The sequence below is a fragment of the Setaria italica genome, chromosome IV (assembly GCF_000263155.2).
Source record: "Setaria italica strain Yugu1 chromosome IV, Setaria_italica_v2.0, whole genome shotgun sequence".
Taxonomy (NCBI): Eukaryota; Viridiplantae; Streptophyta; class Magnoliopsida; order Poales; family Poaceae; genus Setaria; species Setaria italica.
In genome coordinates this window covers 12,201,099-12,221,100 of record NC_028453.1, presented here as the reverse complement: position 1 = coordinate 12,221,100, position 20,002 = coordinate 12,201,099, and the positions used below count along the sequence as shown (strand labels likewise).

Genomic DNA, 20,002 nt, shown 5'->3' with positions numbered 1-20,002 from the left:
ATGGCATATAAAATTATCAACTCATCATTGTGCACGGGCCTAACATCCTCTGTTGGAAAGAGAGTGATGGCCAACCACTTGTGCATCAATCGAAGAGTCGGATTCTGAATCTCATTGCACCAAGGTGCAAATTTTCCATAAACAATCTGACCAGAGATTTCACCCCAAAAACCATGTCGAGAAAAATCACGGCAAGCTTTGTCAAGAGAAATAGCGCAACAAGGACAAAAATCAAGGTGATGGCTAAGTTCTTTCCAAGTAAAATGGTATTCTATCCCGTAGAGTCAGAAAGAAACACCATTCGTCACCTCCCGAAGAGTGCAAAGAAACTAGATGGTGAGGAGCCGAGAACCAAGCTCCTCAACCGGCGAAAACTCATCCCATCCAATAGCAGACCAAATAGAGGTGAAGTCAATATCCATACCTATTTTCTTCCGAGTCATAGGCATTAGTGTGACCGAAGGCTCGGTCCTTGAGGATGGCGTAGGCTTGCTTCTCTCGATCACCTTGCAAGTCGAGTTAGGGGGTAGCACTTGCGTCCACCTCCATAGCTTTGACTTTTGGTTCAGCTTGCTCTTCTTCATAGTCCATCGAGGTTGGGCTCGGTGTTGGTTCGGAGGAGTGAGGAGAGCTCGCGCTAGCCCACGAACAGGATGACCTCAAACCCATCATCCTCCTAAACGTACCAGCAACCCGCTTCATGCTTGCTACCGAAGATAAAGGAAACACAAGAGCAACTCAAAATGGGTTAGTGTAATTGACTGAAATCCTTACCTGAAGTTGCTCCTCCAATGCTTGCCCAATCTTGCAGCAAAGAAATCAAGAGAGAGAGATTGCTTGCACTCAACTTTGAGCAAAACTTCCAAGAAAACTCAAGAGCAAAGAGTGGAGAGGGAGAGAGTGAATGAAATGTGTTGAATGGATGAAGATCACCCCCTCAGCCCCTCTATTTATAGAGCAAAAATCGCAAACGGCCGAATCCCAACCAAATGCAATGGCTACTAGCCGTTGGCTAAATCTGGGGCCCAGCAACGGTCAGCTGGGTTTGGCCAACCCCTGGCTGGCCTCACTTGCTGACAACTTTGGCCCACGGCTCCCCAACGGCTACATGACGTCATGCCTGGGTGCCTCGGGCAAAGTTTGCTCAATAAATGCTCAGAAGATTTTTCAAAGAGATTTAGCTCAAGAATCATTTTCAGAATTTTTTTATGAAAAGGGAAAATGTCTAGAAAAATTCCAGCATGCAAATGTGAGTTGGAAAAATCAAATATGCATTTGGAAAAAATCAAATGATAGGAAAATCAAAATTTTGAAAGGAAAATATGAGATAACTACCAATTTTACCTTTTGACGAAGGGCTCACCATTTTGAGTCCGACGAGTGGGTTTCTTCTCCATCGTGTTTTACCACTCGGCGTCCCATCCTGGAGAAGTGGATGAAGACGCTCGTTCCACCTTCTGCCACACCTTCTTGGTCTTCTTAGGTTTTGTCGGTGCGGTCAGTGGCTTCTTGGATTTGGGATGTGGCTCCGTCCACTCCCTGTGCCACTCATCATCTTGATGGATCAGGTAGCATTGCTCCTCCCTTGGTTGTGACTTGAATATCATGTTCTTCCTCCCAATACAAAAGCAGATTTCTCTAGCTCCAACATCGATCCTTGCTTTTGCGCCATTTAGGAATGGTCGCCTGAGAATGAGTGGCACTCCCAAGTCACCTTCCATATCGAGGGCCACAAAATCCACGGAGACGTAGGAACCTTGGATTTTTACCAAAAGATTCTCTACTATTCCCTCGGGGTATCGGATCGTCGAGTCGGCTAGCTGCAACCTTATCAAGGTAGGGGAAAGAGTAGGATAGTTCAATCTTTCAAACATTACCTTGGGCATGATGTTAACGCTTGCTCCAAGGTCACAAAGGGACTGCTCGATGTGACAGCCACATATTGAACAGCTGATCGCCGGGTATCCCGGATCTTCCTTGTTTGTCGCTACTAGTTCATCCCATGATTCTTTTCTTGGTGTATTAGCTTTTCCTGCATGGTTAGCAACAAATGGTTCTGAGATAGCTTACCCCATCTGACGGTCACTGCACTAACATTTCTCAAGAAGACTCGAGTTGCCTCGGGATCTTCCCGATCTCAACAGAAGGAACAGTAGCGGCCAGCTGAAATAACTGGGTCTCAACTGGTTCTTAAAAGCAGAAGAAAGACCATCAAGTTTTATGTGGAGGCTATCCAAGGTTTTCTCATTAGCAGCTAGCTTTTTAGTAAAATTTCCATTGATCTTAGCTTGCCCAAAACTAGATCTCTGAAAGAGGGTTGGTTAGGAGTGAAAGAATTACCGTTATTACCTCCTTGGTAAGGGCGTTGCTGATTCCACCCTTGGCCTCCTTGTGGACGACATCCGTTGTTGTTGCCGTTCATGTACAGCACGTCCTCCTGAGTCTCGGGGCAATTATTCCCTAAGTGTCCAGTATTTCCACAAACCTCACATGTCATGTGAGAATCCGTAGCTTGAACGGTGTTGGACGTGGCAGCTTTCTCTTTGGTGAAGTCATCCAATCTCTTCATGAGGAGGTCCATCTCAGCGGTAAGCTTGTCCGCTTCCTTGACGGTATTCGTACCTCTCTATCGGGGCTGGAGTCGTTCATCGCTCCACCCTCGATTAGAGATCATCTTCTCGATCAATGTTGTCGCAGCATCAACGGTTTATTGAGTATATTTATAGCATTAAGGTTTTATTTATTAAGCATTAAGATCCTTTTCTAACATAATTAAGAAATCATAGGAATTTATTGTTGCACTTCGTGCTGTGCATTGTTTTTGGTTGCTTGAGTTCAGATTCAAATTTAAATTCTGTTGTTTGAATCCCTTTTGAATAAATAGAAAATCATTTCTCTTTTTCTTTCTTTCTTTTCCCTTCTCTCTTTCGGCCAGCTTTGGCTTTTAACCCGCTAGCGGCCCAGCAGCCAGCAGCAGCAATCAGCCCAGCAGCTTAACAGAATCAGCTGGCCCGTAGCAGCCCAGCTCGCCTCGGCTCGTTTTTCTTCGCTGCAGCCTGGCGTCTCATGTAATGACTTGTCATTCCCCAAGGAGTATGAATGGTCTATTTGAGCCAGCACGAATGATTTATTAGTACCGGCTCATTTGTGGCACGAATGAACCGATACGAATGAGAATCTCTCTAATCTAATAGTATCAGTTTGTGAACCAGTATTGTCATGCGAACTTCTTGTTCCTGTTGATGTTTTGGACTAAATGGCCACATCTATATGTCGATCTTGGGACCAGAATGTAATATGTGTGCACATTCAAATGTTGAACTTGTAGTAGCTATGGTCCTATGGAATATTTCTGAACAGATGTTCAACTTGTAGTAGCACTTTGAAATGTTGACCTTGTGCCAATTAATGTCTGCCTGTTGACATTTTGCGATTTGTTCAAATATGCACTTGACGCCGTGAAATATGCTGAAATATTACCATGCAAAATGCCAAAATGTTGACCTCTAACAAATATGTGCATCTGTAATTTATGCATATTTTGGCTACCTAATACTTAGGCACTGTTCGATTTCAAAAATAGTTGTTTACAAAAACTTTTTCCCCTCAGTGTCAGTGAAGGAAAATGAGAAGAAAAACTAGTTTCATGCTGATCAGAGGGGTAAATTGGTCTTTCCATAGTCCATTTCACAGCGTCTATGCAACAAACTCACAGCAGTGTCGTGGGAGGAACAAAACTAAAACCCGATGTCATATAAGGCACCAAAATAAAATACCAGCGATCCCTGAACTTGTCTAGTGTCATTCGGGTTCTTAAACTCTCAAAATGCATTTTTAGATGTCTGAACTTGTCTCAAGGTGTCATTTGAGTCCCTAAACTCTCAAAGTGCATATTTAGACCCCCCCAACTTGTCCTCGAGTTTCATCCAGGTCCCTAAACTCTCAAAATACACTTTCAAATCTTAAAACTTGTCACTTGTCGCTGATGGCAATGCTTCCTCCTCGCTTGTTGCCTTCACAACCACCTTATGCTAGTGATCATGCATGTGTTGCTCAGCGTTTGATTGGAGGATCTTAAAATGCACTTTGAGAGTTTAAGGACTCAGATGACACCCTAAGACAAGTTGGAGGACGTGAAAATATGTTTTGAGAATTTAGGGATACGGGTGGCATCTTGAGACAAGTTCATGGATCTAAAAATGTGTTTTGAGAGTTTAAAGATCTAGATGACACCCCATGATAAGTTTAGGAACCCGTTCACTCAAAAGTTTTTCAGGACTTATATTATCAAATAAAGAGTTTTTGTCTTCAAGTTTCCATTCACAACACCTCCCGTCTGGTCGATCTTTTTGTTCCTTCGGGAACGGACCGACCTAGAAATTTCGTGATGAGAATTTGGCAGTGCATCCCCGGTCTCTACTTATAGTATCAATTCCCTTTTGGATCTCGAGAAATTGAATCTTCAGTCACCCACCACAAACAGGACCACATCCTGCCATACTGTGTTATGCAGGTTGACTCATTTTTTTGTCCAAAGTCCAAAAAGAATCGGTTCCCGTAACCGTGGGTGGGCACATGCTCTGCTATCCAAAAAAACCACGTAGTTCCTTCGCAATTTCGCATATAATAGCAGCTCACGTCTGAGCGTTTTAATTGGATTCGACGCTGTCCAACTACTTCCATGTCCATCGCAAATATTATCCAACTTCTTTTTCATAATGAACACAAATCCGTTGCTACAATATAACAGTCTTGTGTCTCAAAAGCAAAAGAGAGGAACCAATTACACAAGATAGGCACCAACCAGAAGGGCTTATTAGGGCAAATCTTATTAGGGTTGTTCTTCACCTTCTTCATCGTCATCGATCCGACTATCGCCATCTTCACATTGTTCGGGATGTAGAGAGGAAATGGACTTCCCAGTCCATGTCAGTAGGGTCACACACATGCAACACCTACAACCAGGCGGCATTCTTGATAGGGGTGACAACGGCCTTCACTTGCAGGTAGTTCTTCAGGCTGTCGACGCCCTTCTCCCTCCCGATGCCACTCTGCTTGTACCCACCGAAGGGGATCCCGGCGTCGAAGACGTCGAAGCAGTTCACCCAGACGGTACCGACCCTGAGTGCCCGTGTCAGGGTGTTGGCCGTGTCCAAGCTCTTGGTGAACACACCAGCGGCCAATCCGTATTGGCTTGCATTTGCCCTCTCGATAACCTCATTCAGATCTCTGTTGAAGCAGGGCAAAAGGTTACAAACCTAATTGATTGCAGCTTAAGATTTATTTGCAATTGTTAATTGCTTGGCTATTACTCAGAGTTTCAGATATTAGACACACGGACAAGAGCATAATACTCACTTGAACTTGAGGATCGATTGGACAGGCCCAAATATCTCTTCTTGAGCAATCTTCATGCCATCCTATACCAGCCAGATCATGAATATTAAGCATACACTTTTTTTGTTTTTTGTGGAATATTAATCATATCTTGCAAGAGACAAAAAACAATTTTCCAATAGTACTTTGATGCAGTCAAAGCTTACCTGCACATCTGAGAAAATCGTTGGTTGGATGTAGAAACCTTTGTCACCCAACCTATCACCACCAGTGACAAGGGTAGCTCCACTGTCAACACCAGATCTAATGTAGCGCAAGATCTTGTTAAATTGCTCATCATCAATCTACAAATGAACAAAATTTGCAAGTTATCATCAGTCCCAATGTGGAGGAAATTTAGAGTCACAATAGTGAACATTGTCATCCATCTCAAACGAAGAAACTTCCAAGATTCTATTGTATGGTTTTTGTTGATTGAAGGAATGGTTAAATTTGCATGAGTTGTATTGAAGAATAATTGGCAATGTAATAGCTCACTAGGTGAACTGAGAAGTTGGTATGAGTTGGTTGGTGATGTAACTACTACATGAAGCAAATGTCAAACCTCCAGAAGCTCCAAAAAATTAATGGCTGGCAATGTGATTATAGAAGTTGGAAACTTGATAAATTATTAAACATGCTGAATCAGAACAATATGTACCTGAGGGCCCTGTTCTACACCTTTCCTGAATGGATCGCCAACGACGCGCTTCAATGCACGAGCTTTGGACTTCTCCACGAACTCATCATAAATACGTTCATGTACAAACGTGCGAGATCCAGCACAGCAGCATTGTCCCTTACAAATTCATAAGACAAGGAAATACGTTTGGTAAAAGAAATAAAAACTAACTCCACAACTATCATGCTAATTTTGACATGGTGCCAATAAATACCTGGTTAAAGAACAGGGCAAAGTGAGCAAGCTCAACAGCGTGGTCAACATCAGCATCGTCCATGATGACAAAAGGAGATTTGCCTCCTAACTCCAGTGTCACTGGCTTAAGGTTGCTCCTTGCGGCTAACTCAAGAACAATTTTTCCGGTGTCGGTAGATCCAGTGAATGCAAGCTTTGTTGAAGGAAAGAAATATATGATTACTCATAGTGTATTGTTGTTCTGGCCATTCTCTATAAGAAAATACAAGAAATGCCTACCTTATCAACATCCATGTGACTAGCAAGAGCAGCACCAGCAGTAGGACCAAAACCAGAGACGACATTCACGACACCCTCAGGAAGTCCAGCCTATATAACATCCAAGGTATGATCAGCTCGGGTTGAAAAATAAAATTACAGGCTATAAAAAAATTATTCCTTATATATTATATCTGTACCAGTCCATTGCATTCTCAATGTGCAACTAGATCTGTAAATGCTGTTATACTTGAAATACATGTGTAATCACTGTTTTTTCTGGTTTTTACATCTTGAAAACACTCAAGCATGGCTAGATCTGTAAATGCAGTTATACTTGCGAGACATACGTAATCACAATATTTTTCTTTTGAAGCAAAATCACAATATTTTTCTAATTTTTACATCTTGTAAGCAGGGGCCTGGCCCTCCTGTTTTCTAAATAATTCTGATTAAAATATAGTAGTTTTCATCCACAGCTCAAAAAGATGTTGCTTAACCTTATTAATCCACAGGTCTAAACTTTCGCAATCAATGCCTACCAAAGTAGGCATGCAGATCCTTTATATTTCTCTATATGAATAAGATATGATTTTCCATTACGGATTGCCTTGGGATTTTTAGCCCTCAAGATAAAATGAGGTGCATTCTTTACATTTTGCATAAGTTATTTAAACTTTTGCAGTCTGCGTTGCAACCATATCCTATATATGCATTGAAACAAGGATCCTGTATATGCATTGGAACAAGACCACATCAACAGAGAACTAAACAATTGACTCAGTGTACTGAAATTTGAAACATTTGGCTTAACATAATTTGTTTTTATTTCTAATATGTTACCCTCTTGGGAGTGGTGATGGTGCATAGCATCTCAAGGGAGCAAATTTAGTAAAATAACATTAAAGTTTAAGATATCACTCCATACATCTATCATATAATACATAAAAAAGAACATGTTTGACTAATACTATAGCGGCTTTTATTCCCAATAAAACACAACATAAATCAATGAAGCATGAAGCATAAAAAGGGGTTGACTGTTGAAATAAAGCCTATTCTCAAGGTAAATTCAATAAGTGCAATTACAATAATTGATTGTTAATTGAATTCCCATACTAATAAAACCAAATAAAACATGAAATATTATTTGCACGAACCTCATGCAACAACTTGGAGATATACAAAGCCGATAGAGGAGTTTGTTCAGCAGTCTTGAGTACAAGAGTGTTCCCACATGCCAAAGCAGGGCCAACTTTCCAGGCAAACATCAGAAGTGGGAAGTTCCATGGGATGATCTGACCTGCAACACCAATTGGCTCGTGCAAGACCTGTACATGGTGTGGACCGTCAGCCGGAACAACAAGCCCGTGGATCTTATCAGCCCAACCTGCAGACAAACAAAAGAAATTGAACCAAATCAGACATGTAAGTATGTTGTATTATTCTTGAAAATTTTCGTCAATTAATATAAAAAAGGCAGTCACCAGCATAGTAACGCATAAGACGGGCCACCATCGGTACTTCAATGTGGGCAGCTTGCTCGTATGGCTTCCCATTGTCCCATGTCTCCAAAGCAGCAAGCTCGTCATTGTGCTTCTCGATCAAATCAGCAAATCGCAGCAGGATACGGGACCTCTCCTGCAAAGATAAACTCCAACCAGCTGTGAGCATGGCTGAAGGTCACAATGACAAAATGGAAACTAAAATCTCAAGATGAGTATTTACATATGCTGTCATCTTTGGCCATGGCCCCACATCAAAAGCCTTGCGGGCTGCAGCAACAGCACGGTTAACGTCCTCTGCGTCACCTTCAGCCACATGAGCAATCACCTCCCCCGTACGAGGGTCCAGAGTTGGGAAGGTCTTGCCTGATGAGATGAAAAATGCATATCGCACATGATGAGTTTGAGTTATCATCAAGAACACGAAAAGCTACAATAAGCATGTGCCATGTAACAGGTTTACAGTTGCATGATAACTAATTGAACTGATGCTAACCAGCTGAAGTAGCATAATTCACTCAAATAGGAATGAAATGGAAGTAACATACCGGATGCGGAATCAACGAAGTTGCCATTGATGAGGAGCTTTGTGTAGTTCACTTGGACTGGGGGCGAGATGGGCTCCTCTGCTACAGCTGCCGTGCTGAACCTCTGAAGGACCCCTGGCAACAGCCCGCGCGTCCCAACTGCAGGAAGAATTCGTGCACTGCGGTCAGACGTGACAGTACTTTGCTCATAAATGTGTCAGGACTCAATGAGGTCCAGATGTACAGGAGCCAGATGGTCAGACGTGACAATACTTCTGCAATATGTAGAATTATGAAAGTGACTAGGCGAGCCTCACCACCAATAATCCAGGAAGCTGAGTAGTAAGCAAATAAGGTAAATAAGGTAAGGGTGTTTGGATATTTAGTTCGAACTAAAATTCATGTCACATCAAATATTCGGAGGCTAATTAGGAGGACTAAATATGAGCTAATTATAAAACTAATTACACAGACGGAGACTAATTCGCGAGACGAATCTATTAAGCCTAATTAATCCATCATTAGCACATGTTTACTGTAGCATCACGTTGTCAAATCATGGAGTAATTAGACTTAATAGATTCGTCTCACAAATTAGACTTCATCTGTGCAATTAGTTTTGTAATTAATCTATGTTTAATACTCCTAATTAGTATCTAAACATTCGATGTCAAGTATCTAAACATTCGATGTGACAGGAATTTTTAGGAGACTTAGAACTGCAGACATCGAAATGCTCTGATTTTCCACAGTACCGATAAGGACTGGAGGAAAAACTCGGCGTCTTATCATGTCCCGGAAAATCTTATCCCCAGAGCACACGAAACACAGAAAGTCCGAACTCCTATTCACTCCGTGACTCACTGATGACGCGCAAGGCCAAGAAGCCACACATCATGAGTCGTAAGGGCGAGGGCAAATATGGAAATGGCCCCAAAGCCTGTCCATGTTACTCCGGTACTCCCACTGTTCAGGTAGGCTGCGTCCGTCTCGTCTCAGCTGAGCAGAGCGGACACGGGAACAGACAGTGGGTGAAAGTAACGTGTGATGGCCGAGCTGCCAGGAATCCAGGACCATTTCTCCAAGTCCAAGAGATGAGGGCTCGTAGAGTACACACACGTAGTAGAGCGGTAGAGGGAGGGGGAGAGCCACGGGGGATCACGATGAGATGATCGTTCCGTTAATAGGATCCCCTTTAGTGGAAATTAGAGGCCAAAATCACATTTTTTGCGCGCTAAAAAGGGGGCGAAATCTACAAGATTCAACTTTCACATCAGCGGTCAGCTATGAACCAATAATTAAAAAGAAAGCAAACCAAAGGCTGTCACCAATCTAAAGGGATTCAGAAGCGGGGCACCTTTACACTGGGGATTCAGATCCATAGCTCAACAAGAAAGGGTGAACTCACAGCATCCCGGTCCCTTGAAGGTATCGAAGGGGAAAAAAAGAAAAGAAAAAACAGAGCTGCAGCCAAACGGTGATATCAAAAAAAAAAAAACATGGTGCCCTATGCTCACCAACCAAACCAAGATCAAGAACCAGTAGGAATCGGAGACTTCGTAACGAGCACGAAACAGAAGGCCACAGGATACGGAGCGGTCAACGAAATCATACCGCGACTGCTCGCTTATTAACATGAGCCTCAGGGATCATGTCATGCAGGTCAGGTCCAAGAAGCGCGGAGCGATACAAATCAAATGAAATCAATCGAGACGATACCTGGCCTGCGGAGCGCGGAGGGGACAGCGGGCGCGGCGCCGGCAGAGGCCGCGGCCCTGTTGGCGAGGAGGCAGCGGGAGACGAGCGAGGAGGCGGCCCTCCGTGCCATGGGTGCGTGGGGAATTTATTGCGCCCCCGGAATCGAACCCTCTGCTGGCTCCTGCTGCTGCTGACCCGCCGCCGCCGCTCAGTAATGGAAGCGGATATCCTCCTGTACTTGCAGGCGTCCCCAGCAGCAGCTGCTGCGGTGGTGGTGGCGGGTGGGAGTGAGGACTGGAGGAGTAATGGCTGCCGGCTGCCTCCCCTTTGCCTCCCTCTTGGATTTGGGCTTTGTTTTGGGGAGGAAAGCGAGCGAGGGGGATATTTTAATAGGGCCGGGATTTTTTTTTTTGATAAAGATAGGCCCGGGATTTGGTTGGAGTCCCGGGTGTCAAAACGAGGGCATTTTTGGCATTTATTGGAACGGGTATCATGGGCCTGGCTGCTGTGGATGTGATTGGAGTGGGGCCCACATGGAAGGGAGACGGAGATAGGGTGCGTGTGCGTGTGAGCTGCAGCCTGCATGGCGGGATGGGGTTGGTTGAGGGATCTTCTGCAAAGTGCTTGTCAAGTTTGGTCACTGCACGTGCAGTTGGACCTTTTTCAAATGAAGGAAATTTGAAAGTGTCTTTTTCCCTTTACCCCTTGTTTACTTTACCCCAACTCCCAACTTTCACGCTATGCAAAAAGAAGATTCCCCATCACATCAAACTTGCGGTACATGCATGGAGTACTAAATGTAGACGAAATTAAAAACTAATTGCACAGTTTTGTTGTACTTTGCGAGACGAATCTTTTCAGCCTAATTAGTCAATGTTTGGACAATAATTCATAAATACAAACGAAACGCTACATTGTGCTACAGTGCTGTAACAGTAATTTGGCACGCAACTAAACAAGGCCATGAAATAGCTAGGGTTAACCTTGGAGAAACTCTAGTACTAGTAGCTAGCAGGACACTGGCATGGCATTGGCATGGGAGTGGGAGGATTCGTGAAAAAAATGTTTACAACCGGCCTGTTCGCTTCAGTTTATTCAGTCGGCTTATCAGCCACCAAATAGTATTTTCCTCTCACAACAAATCAGCCGTTTTAGCTTTTCAGCTGGCTGAAGTGAACAGGCCCGTTAACGTTACACCGACGACTAGCTAGCTGCTGATATATTGTTTGTGGATTCGAGACATTTTCTTATCATAAATTTCATGCACATCCTCGACAGAAAAAACGAAAAGTAACCATGGGAACTTGTTAGTTCCCTGTACGTCTTTCTGACTACACAACGAGCAGACCGACTATATCGTTGGTGGTCACGGAAGATCAAGTAGTGTCATACTGCAATCATTCGTTGTCATCTCGGAAATTTTTCTATTCTTTTGGCAAGGCTCCGGCTCAAGTCGGAGTAGCAAAAAATTTTCGGCCTCTTCACTTCAGCTTATTCAGCCGGCTTATCAGCCATCAAACAGTGTTTTTCTCTCACAACAAATCAGCCGTTTCAGCTTTTCAGCCGGCTTATAAGCTTTTCAGCCGGCTCAACAAATCAGCTTTTTCTCCAGCTTCTTCTGTGCTCCTTCACACGAGGAGTCATTTTTAGTCAAATTGTTTAGTAAAGCTCCAACTGAACCCGCAGCATGGGGAAACAATGCATAACCAACTGTAGCAGCACGACGGAAGGAGGTAGTGTCACCACCCCGCAGATGAACTGAACTGTGCACGTTGATCAATCAACGGCCCGTAAGGTGCCACGACTCGGCACGTACGAGTTCGTACCGAACTACCAATCTATTTGAAAATTGACTCGTGCTCTGAAAAATTGCCGTTACCCCGTTCAGTTAGGTAGCGCACACACTTTTTGTGGTGCCCTGCCCTGCCATGAGGATTGACTATGGAGGAGTACGTGACAGGGTAGGCTGCTGCAAGGCGACGTGCGTCCGTGTCAGGCCGCGTACACAGTCACGGCGTCACAGACAGAGAGGACGCACAAGCACGACCAATGGCGCGGGCCAACAACAACAACCCAGCCGGCCAAAAAGGGAGGGAAAAAATTAAAAAGGACGCCACGGAATAGAATAGGGAATGACATGTCTACGATCTTAAACGGGACAGGGTCGAAGCACGGAGCGATCAGTTTGAGCGTTACCTTGCGTGCGGAGCGTGGCGGCGACAGCGGGCCGCCCGGCGACGGAGGACCTGGAGAGGAGGCAGCAGGACGCGAGCGACGACGCGGCAGCCCTCGCGGCGGAAGCCATTGCCAATTTGCTGCGCCTCTCGGACGGTGCTTGCCAGCGTCGACGCTAGCGGTGCTGGAGCTTCTACCCGACTGTCACTGCCTCTCCCGGATTTGGCCTTGGGTTTGGGGGTGGAAAGGGACAGGTGCCCTCGGGGTTAAATAGGCCCGGGGGTTGACTTTTGGTAAAACAAGGGCAGTTTTGGAATTACGGGAGTGGGTATTACTATACCTATGGTATGAGATGGGTGTGGGGGGCCACATCCAAGTGGGGGAGAGTCCCGAGAGAGACTGTGTGAGTCTCTTTAGCTGCAGAAAATATTTCCACCATCTCGGTGGAATCCTGGACTACCCAAAGAAAAACATCCTTGGAAGTTTCAAAAGTTCTAGAATTTTTACAAAAATGACAGCCTTTCTTTTTTTCACGATTCCCGTGGAGAAAATTGTTTTAACTGTAATTTTAGTCAATGCACGAGCAGATGGACCTTCTACTAGATTTTTTTTTACATGGAACCTTTTCTATGAACTCGGTTTCAGCGTAGTACTTTGTTTGGAACTACCGGTGAAACAAAATAATGACTGGTGTTAGAATCTCTAGAAGGTGGATTGAGTTCAAAATTATCTTTCAGTAAAACTAGAATTTCAGTGTGTTTGACTTAAGCCAACCGAGTATTAGTATGACTTAACAGAAACCTTTTAAGAAATGACAGTATATAAGTGTTCAACACTACAAACCTATTTTTAATTGTGCACTGTGCAGCGAGGAGAGTGATTTATATGCTACTCTGTTCCAAAATATATGTCATTTTAATTTTGTCCTAACTCAATCTCCTTTTAACTTTGACAAATTTTATCAAAAATATATTGACATCTATAATACCAAACAAATGTAATATAAAAACATATTTTATGGTTAATTTATTAAAACTAATTTGATGTTATATGTTATGAAAGTTTGACAAGTTTGACTTAGGATAAATTTTAAGAATCTACATTTTTTTTAGATTATACAAACTACAAAGATCTTGGTGCATATATAGCCTATAGGTGATGGTTTACAGAGCCGACCACAGCGGCGATTGCCATGGAAGATTGGCAACCCTCTAGCATGGAACCTTTTTTTTTCTTTTGTGGGTGCCGATGGGGGCATTCATTAACGATCATGATTGAGCTGCTGGCTAGTCGGATTTGTTTACAGGTGATTCGTATCACACTTTCTTGCCGCAACGTGCTCCTAATAATTCATATACGAAGCCAAAAATATGATATTAAAATGGTTACAACAGTGAAACAGACGCCCGTTCGAGCAGACGTACACTGACACCCACCGTAGCCAAAAAAAAAGAAAAAAGAAAAATCATCAACAATTTTGGCTATACCTTTTTCTTTCTCGTTGCTTTTCGTTCTCTCTTCTTTTGTCACAGGGGGCCGAGGGTTGCTGCTTGATCGTAGCCCACACGATCTCGTGGTGGCACCGACGGAGGAGCAGGAGGACCACACCGGCCACCGGAACACTCCACGAATTGAAACCTTGCAAAATCGTGGCGAAACCGGACTGCCTCGTTGACGAAAAGAACAGGATTTTTTTTAGATCAGTGAGATTTCACATTTCAGCAGCGAAAAAAAAGCATTGGTTGTTTGTACCTGTAATGATGCTGGCTCACAACTCCATCTCCAACGCACTATCGAGTAGTCCGGCCGCGAGACCTCAACGAACGGAGATCCTTCAAATCAGACGCCTGGCTGGCCGCCATGTGCAGCCTCTATATATCCTATTGAGCAGGCCTTCCATGGGTTTGCATATACAAACACATGAGCCTTAACGGACAGCATTCAGACCACATATAATCACATGCCATCTCCAGGTTTTAAGGCTAGAAAAATCGCAAGTTGTCGATCAAAGATGTTGCTCCTCTTCATTAATTCACAGGCTGACAGGCATGAGCCCCGAGCGCAATATTTTGGGGGCAGCGGGTCGAGATCACCACATGCTAGCTGCAGAAGTGAGTTAGTGACAGCCAGGCTGATTCAAGTTTTGAGTGAGTACAATGTTATCCTCCCCTCTGTTATTGCACAGGAATAATCTGAGAGATCACGTAGGAGGATCATAAGGAATAAAGAACGTACCTGTTTGTCCACACAACACAAGCACAGATATACAGGGGTTGTTTGATACCAGGGCTAAACTTTAGCCCTGTCACATTGGATGTTCGGATGCTAATTAGTAGTAGGATTAAATATGAGCTAATTATAAAACTAATTGCAGAACCCCTAGGCTAATTCGCGAGACGAACCTATTAAGCCTAATTAATCCATCATTAGCAAATGGTTACTGTAGCACCACATTGTCAAATCATGGACTAATTAGGCTTAATAGATTCGTATCACGAATTAACCTCCATTTATGTAATTAATTTTGTAATTGGACTATATTTAATACTTCTAATTAGTATCCAAACATTCGATGTGACGGGGGCTAAAGTTTAGTGCTCGTGAGCCAAAGAGGCGCATAATCTGGCCATGCACATGACATCACATTTAGTATGTAGCTGGTCAACTAGAGGGCATTGCACCTGTAAAGTAAACGCATCCAGCGTTTGGTACGCGTATCGGCATATGGTCTGTGTTTTCAACAGGGATTCTTCTGCTGCCGTGCCGTTAGCATGGCACCTAAAGAATTGCCGCCAACCGGAGTTGCATTCTGTAATATATGGAGAAAACTAATCTGAAGCTGGTTGGCAAGTAGTAATCTTACTGTCAGATGGGGCCTCTGAGCTTCATCTTATTATTAGATGGGCCCACCCATGCATGTCCTGTCAGTGGTAGATGCGTTTGCACTCAAAACCTGTTGTACCCATGCATGTCCTGTCAGTGGTAGAAGCGTTTGCACTCAAAACCTGTTGTTATCAAAGCAAGTTAGCAGGATTGGCGAAGCTGACGCAAATTATCAAGACCCTGATTTGCAATCTGCAACATTCTCAACCAGCCACTAGCTATATAGCCTGCTATAGTACAAAGTACACGAACACAACTGGGTTGGTGGTGCAGTGGTGCCTCCCTGAAGAATGAAGAGTCTCCATTCGACAGAGAGTGGCGCGCGGTGAACTGTGTGAACAAGCCGGTGTAATGTTTGAATGTTTCTCGCGCCCTCTTCTCCTCTGTCCTCTCATGCCAAGCGCCAAGCGCTGCGTGCAAGGAAGGAAGCTGGAGTTCACCCACCGGGTGGTATGGGGACGGGACGCGGACGACGGCGCGCGGGGGACAGGTGCCGCGTGTGCCAGGCCGTCGCCCGTATCTTGGGCTCGCGGCCGTGGACTTGTGGTGTGATGGGGTGTGGTGCGTCCCCACGGTTGCGTGCGCGCGCCGGTGCGCGGGTTCGTTAGTTCACGAGGGCGGAGAGGATAGAGGAGGCTCGCGCGCGCTGCGGGCGGAACGGGACCACGCATCCACGTACGACACCAACGTGCAGCCGTGCGCACCGGTGGGGGTGGTCCGTGGTCGTGGGGACGGGGAGATCATCACGCGAGCCCGTTGCCGCGGAGCCGGCGGACGACGCGGACTGAACCTCACTACACTACTACAGTGCGTACGGCGGCTTCATTACTCCACGACGACCAAGCCGGTAAGCAAAGGAAAGTCTCCCGAGCCACGAAAGAGCCCGTTTTGACAAAGTGCGATCATCCTTGGTTGCACGGCAGGGCCTCGAAAATCAGCGCGTCGTTTACACCCTACCCAACCAGATCCGCATGGACAGGGACAACCCGCCCCCGTGTGTTGATAAGGACGAGTACACGGCGGCGCCGCCCCGCGCGCGTTTGACACTGGTAGCGTGATCCAGTCGAATGCTATGCTAGCATATCGTCCGATGGTGCGGCGCGCGCCTGCGTTTGCAGCGTGTATGTACACACGCGCGCGGGTGGTGCGGCGGGTTAGTTTGTTCGCTCACGAGAGCCACACGTACGCGCAGGTCTGGAGGTGTGCGGAGGCTGGAGCGGCGCGGGTAGTTGGATCGCATGCCAAGCGAGTAGTTGGATTGATCCGCCTCGTTTAACCCTGTTGTCTCCACCCGCGAAGAGTATCTAAAGATAAATCAAATTATTTTAAGTTTGATCAAATTTACAATAAAAGGTATCAATCTTTATCTATTATTAAAGCAAGTAATGTCTCTGCCTGGATTTTTCGTCCGTCGTGGTCATTTTGCAAAAAACCCCCTGACGTTTCGTGTAATCAACCCGCGGTCCACTTTTGAAGAGACGGGGGGCTCGGTTGCTAAAAAGTGGAAAGGGAGGGTGTTAAAGGTGAAAGAGCTTCTCTTTCTTAGAAACAGACATCCGAGCGCCAGCGCCCGTATCCGCCTTCCCCCTCCCTCCCCTTTCGCCGGCCATCTTCGGCCGCCTTCCCCCTCCCTCCCCTTTCGCCGGCCATCTTCGGGGGAGAAGGTACCGCACGCCGCCGCCCTGCCCCCCCCCCCCCGCTGCGCCACCCACGGATCTGCGCCGTTGCCGATCGGAGGGCCCCATCGCCCCCCCTCACCGTTGCCTTCCCCCCCTCCCCGCAGCCTCCCCCCCTGGTGAGCGGCGCGCGGGGTGGGAGATGGACGGCGGCATGTGGCAGCTGGGCACGGCTGGAGAAGCGTCTCCTCCTCCTCCACTTCCAGGAGGAGTCTCCCACCCGTCGAGAATGGCCACGGGCATGATGGTGCCTCCGTCGCCTCCAGGAGGTCGTCCGCCTCCATCTCCGGGAAGGCTGCGCGGCTTCCGATTTCGGATCTGAATCGAGGCTGACTCGGGGCCAGACTGTCAGGAGAGTTCGCTGCCCAACCGGATCTGAATCGAGGCGTAATCGGATCGGAATCAAGGTTGCGGTTTTTCCTGTATATACATAGCTGCGGGGTCGGGCATCTTGGACGTGTTTGTGCCAGACTGCCAGTAGCCCAGGTCCTTCTCGCCGTCGCCAAAGTGCTCAGCAACACGCGCATAGATCTCCTCCATCGACGCCAACAACTTGTGTGCCCTAGCGTGTTCGGCTTCTTACTCTTCTTCCACAAAAGGTACGTAAGCATTTACTTAATACGAAGCTATTTGGCCTTTAAATTCTGTCTAGCTTTTTTCCCTCGTCAAGCTTTTTCCCCTCTTTGAATTTTGGCATGAATCATGAACTGCTACATAATAGATGAGCTTTCTGAGTCATTGTGATTATCTGGTAATTTATCATGTTATTTCTGAGTTCAAGATAACTCTTATGTAGTTTATGCCATGTATTCCATGTCTCTTTGTTCTGTCAAAGTGTTTTGGAAACAAACATTAATCGATGAAATCTTAATTATAAAAAGCAATCAATGAAATCTTGAGTACAAAGGCTTTCCATAAGTTTAACGCAACACATGTTATTTCATTGAATTGTTGGATGTGTTTTACTTAACAAAAATCAACCTGTTATATCTGTCTCCCAAATGTGTCCCAAGTCCATTGATCACCGATAGTTTCCTCTTAGGCCATGATTCCATTGTCTATATGTTTTCAATTTTGTTACTGAATAGAGTTTTTTCAATTTTGCTGCTTTTGCAGAAAATGGATTCTTATAATAACATTGAATCAAGCATTGCTGATGGTTTAGATTGTCGACCCTTAAAGAAAGCAAAATGTGAACAGTTGAATGATTGCGATCTATCACCATCGCCTCCATCATCCACCTCCCTGGCATCATCATGTGATAACATTGAATCAAGCAATGTTTATGATTTAGATGCTCAGCCCTTGAAGGAAGAAAAATGTGAACAGATGAATGATCTTGACATATCACTGTCGCCTCCCTCAGCAACCACCCTGCCATCATCATCTCCGGTTAGTGTTTTTCTTGTTCATTTAATTTAGTGGTTTGGTTAATGATTGACATTTTTATGTTTTTTTTCAGGAAAAAGATCCTTATATTATTGATTCAATTGTAGCCAAGAAAGTGTCATGTTCTGATTGGATTGACTTTGAATCAGATAATGACAGAAGAATTCTATTAGATGATGAGAAACATCAAAATCATCATGAACAATTCAAAGTTGATCAAACATATGACTATCTCCCACAAGGTATGTTTGTATGATTTTTTTTTCACTGTGTTGTTGTTTTGAACTTTTAACATCACCATAAATTTTTTGATTACTTGCAGATTATGAAATGACGGACCTGGACTACTGTGCTCTAATAACAATAGAAACATCTTTGGAATCTGATATACTTGTGAAGATAGATGACATCTTTGTCACACAATCTCAATTGTCATGCTTGCTAGATCCAAAAAAATTCCTAAATGATGATGTAAGTACTTAAAGTGAATGCTTTTCGATTAACATTTTTTTCTTTTGTAATAAATGTTTTTTATTTGAATCTTTGTAGGTCATCAGCGCGTATATATGTTGCATAAAGTATCAAGCCCATTTAGAAAGTAGGAATGATGTTAAATTTTATTTTGAGAATCCCTTTATTTCTGTAATGCTAAAAAGGGATGGCAAGCTTGGTGTAGGTCAAGATGGTAACCATATCACAAAGATTGTGAGAAACTATCTAAAGCATGAAATGGTAATTTCTATCTCTATAATTGACATGTTTTAAGGTTTTTAGATTTTAATTTCTAACTGTTCATGTCTTGTACTAATTCAATTTTTCATTTTAGATTCTAATTCCAATAAATATCAAAGAAACACATTGGTATTTGGCTATTATTAACATACAGAAGTGTGAAATACAAGTACTTGACTCGTTGTGTTGGGACTCCAACCGAGGTGATCTTGCCGATACGGTCAGTTTTTACTGCATTCATACTTCTTTGATATTATAAATTGATCCTACATTTAAATGTATTTTTTATGTTATTAATAATTTAACAGCTGCAAGGACTACAATTTCATTTGGACATAATTGGAAGGCAACAAAACTTGATTAGCCATAACTGGAAAGACCTCCAGGTTATTTCATGGATAATCACAGAACAACTACAAGAGCCAATGCAGAAAGATGGGTAAGTTGCTAAAATATATGCTAACATATATAAAATTATTTATTTTGTTGTTTGGAGTACTCATTGTTTTTTAACCATGCAGCTCATCTTGTGGACTGTTCATGCTCAAGTTTATGGAATACTGGACTGGAGATTCACTATCTCATCCTATTACACAGGTTTTTGTTTTTTATCTTATGGAATAATATAAAGTCAATGACATACTAATTTTTTACAAGTTCTAATAATGATTGCTACCATGCAGGAAGATATTAATTGTTTTAGGTATAAGTTAGCAGGCATTCTATTATGTTGGAAAACAAACACAGCACAAACAACTCCTAAAAATATCTCATTGTTGGGAAGTTCAGATGACCAAAAAGAACCCAAGGCAACAGATTCATTATTAGAGGAAACAAAATACCAATCATTAATGTCTATTCTTTCTAAGATCAGTGAAAATGAGTTAGTTGGCGGCCTTTGTGACT

The 20,002-nt window shown here is 44.1% G+C and overlaps 1 protein-coding gene across 1 annotated transcript; it reads right to left on the bottom strand.

Annotated features, from left to right (window-relative positions):
• Positions 1–4,683: 4,683 nt before the first annotated feature.
• LOC101761749 (aldehyde dehydrogenase family 2 member B7, mitochondrial) lies at positions 4,684–10,609 on the bottom strand. Its single transcript, XM_004965148.4, has 11 exons — positions 10,263–10,609; positions 8,565–8,702; positions 8,240–8,382; positions 7,999–8,152; positions 7,672–7,901; positions 6,533–6,622; positions 6,273–6,446; positions 6,038–6,175; positions 5,544–5,681; positions 5,359–5,420; positions 4,684–5,229 (listed from the first exon to the last, which is right to left on the bottom strand). The coding sequence occupies exons 1-11, from the start codon at positions 10,369–10,371 to the stop codon at positions 4,956–4,958; spliced, it is 1,650 nt and encodes a 549-aa protein (XP_004965205.1). The 5' UTR covers positions 10,372–10,609; the 3' UTR covers positions 4,684–4,955.
• Positions 10,610–20,002: the final 9,393 nt, after the last annotated feature.

Excerpts from the sequence above, each read along its gene's own strand:
- LOC101761749 (XM_004965148.4), bottom strand. The coding sequence starts at position 10,371 with ATGGCACGGAGGGCCGCCTCCTCGCTCGTCTCCCGCTGCCTCCTCGCC. Across the intron at positions 8,153-8,239 it reads GGCCAAAGATGACAGCATAT|GAGAGGTCCCGTATCCTGCT; the intron begins GTAAATACTCAT and ends TTATCTTTGCAG. Across the intron at positions 6,623-7,671 it reads TCTCCAAGTTGTTGCATGAG|GCTGGACTTCCTGAGGGTGT; the intron begins GTTCGTGCAAAT and ends GATGTTATATAG.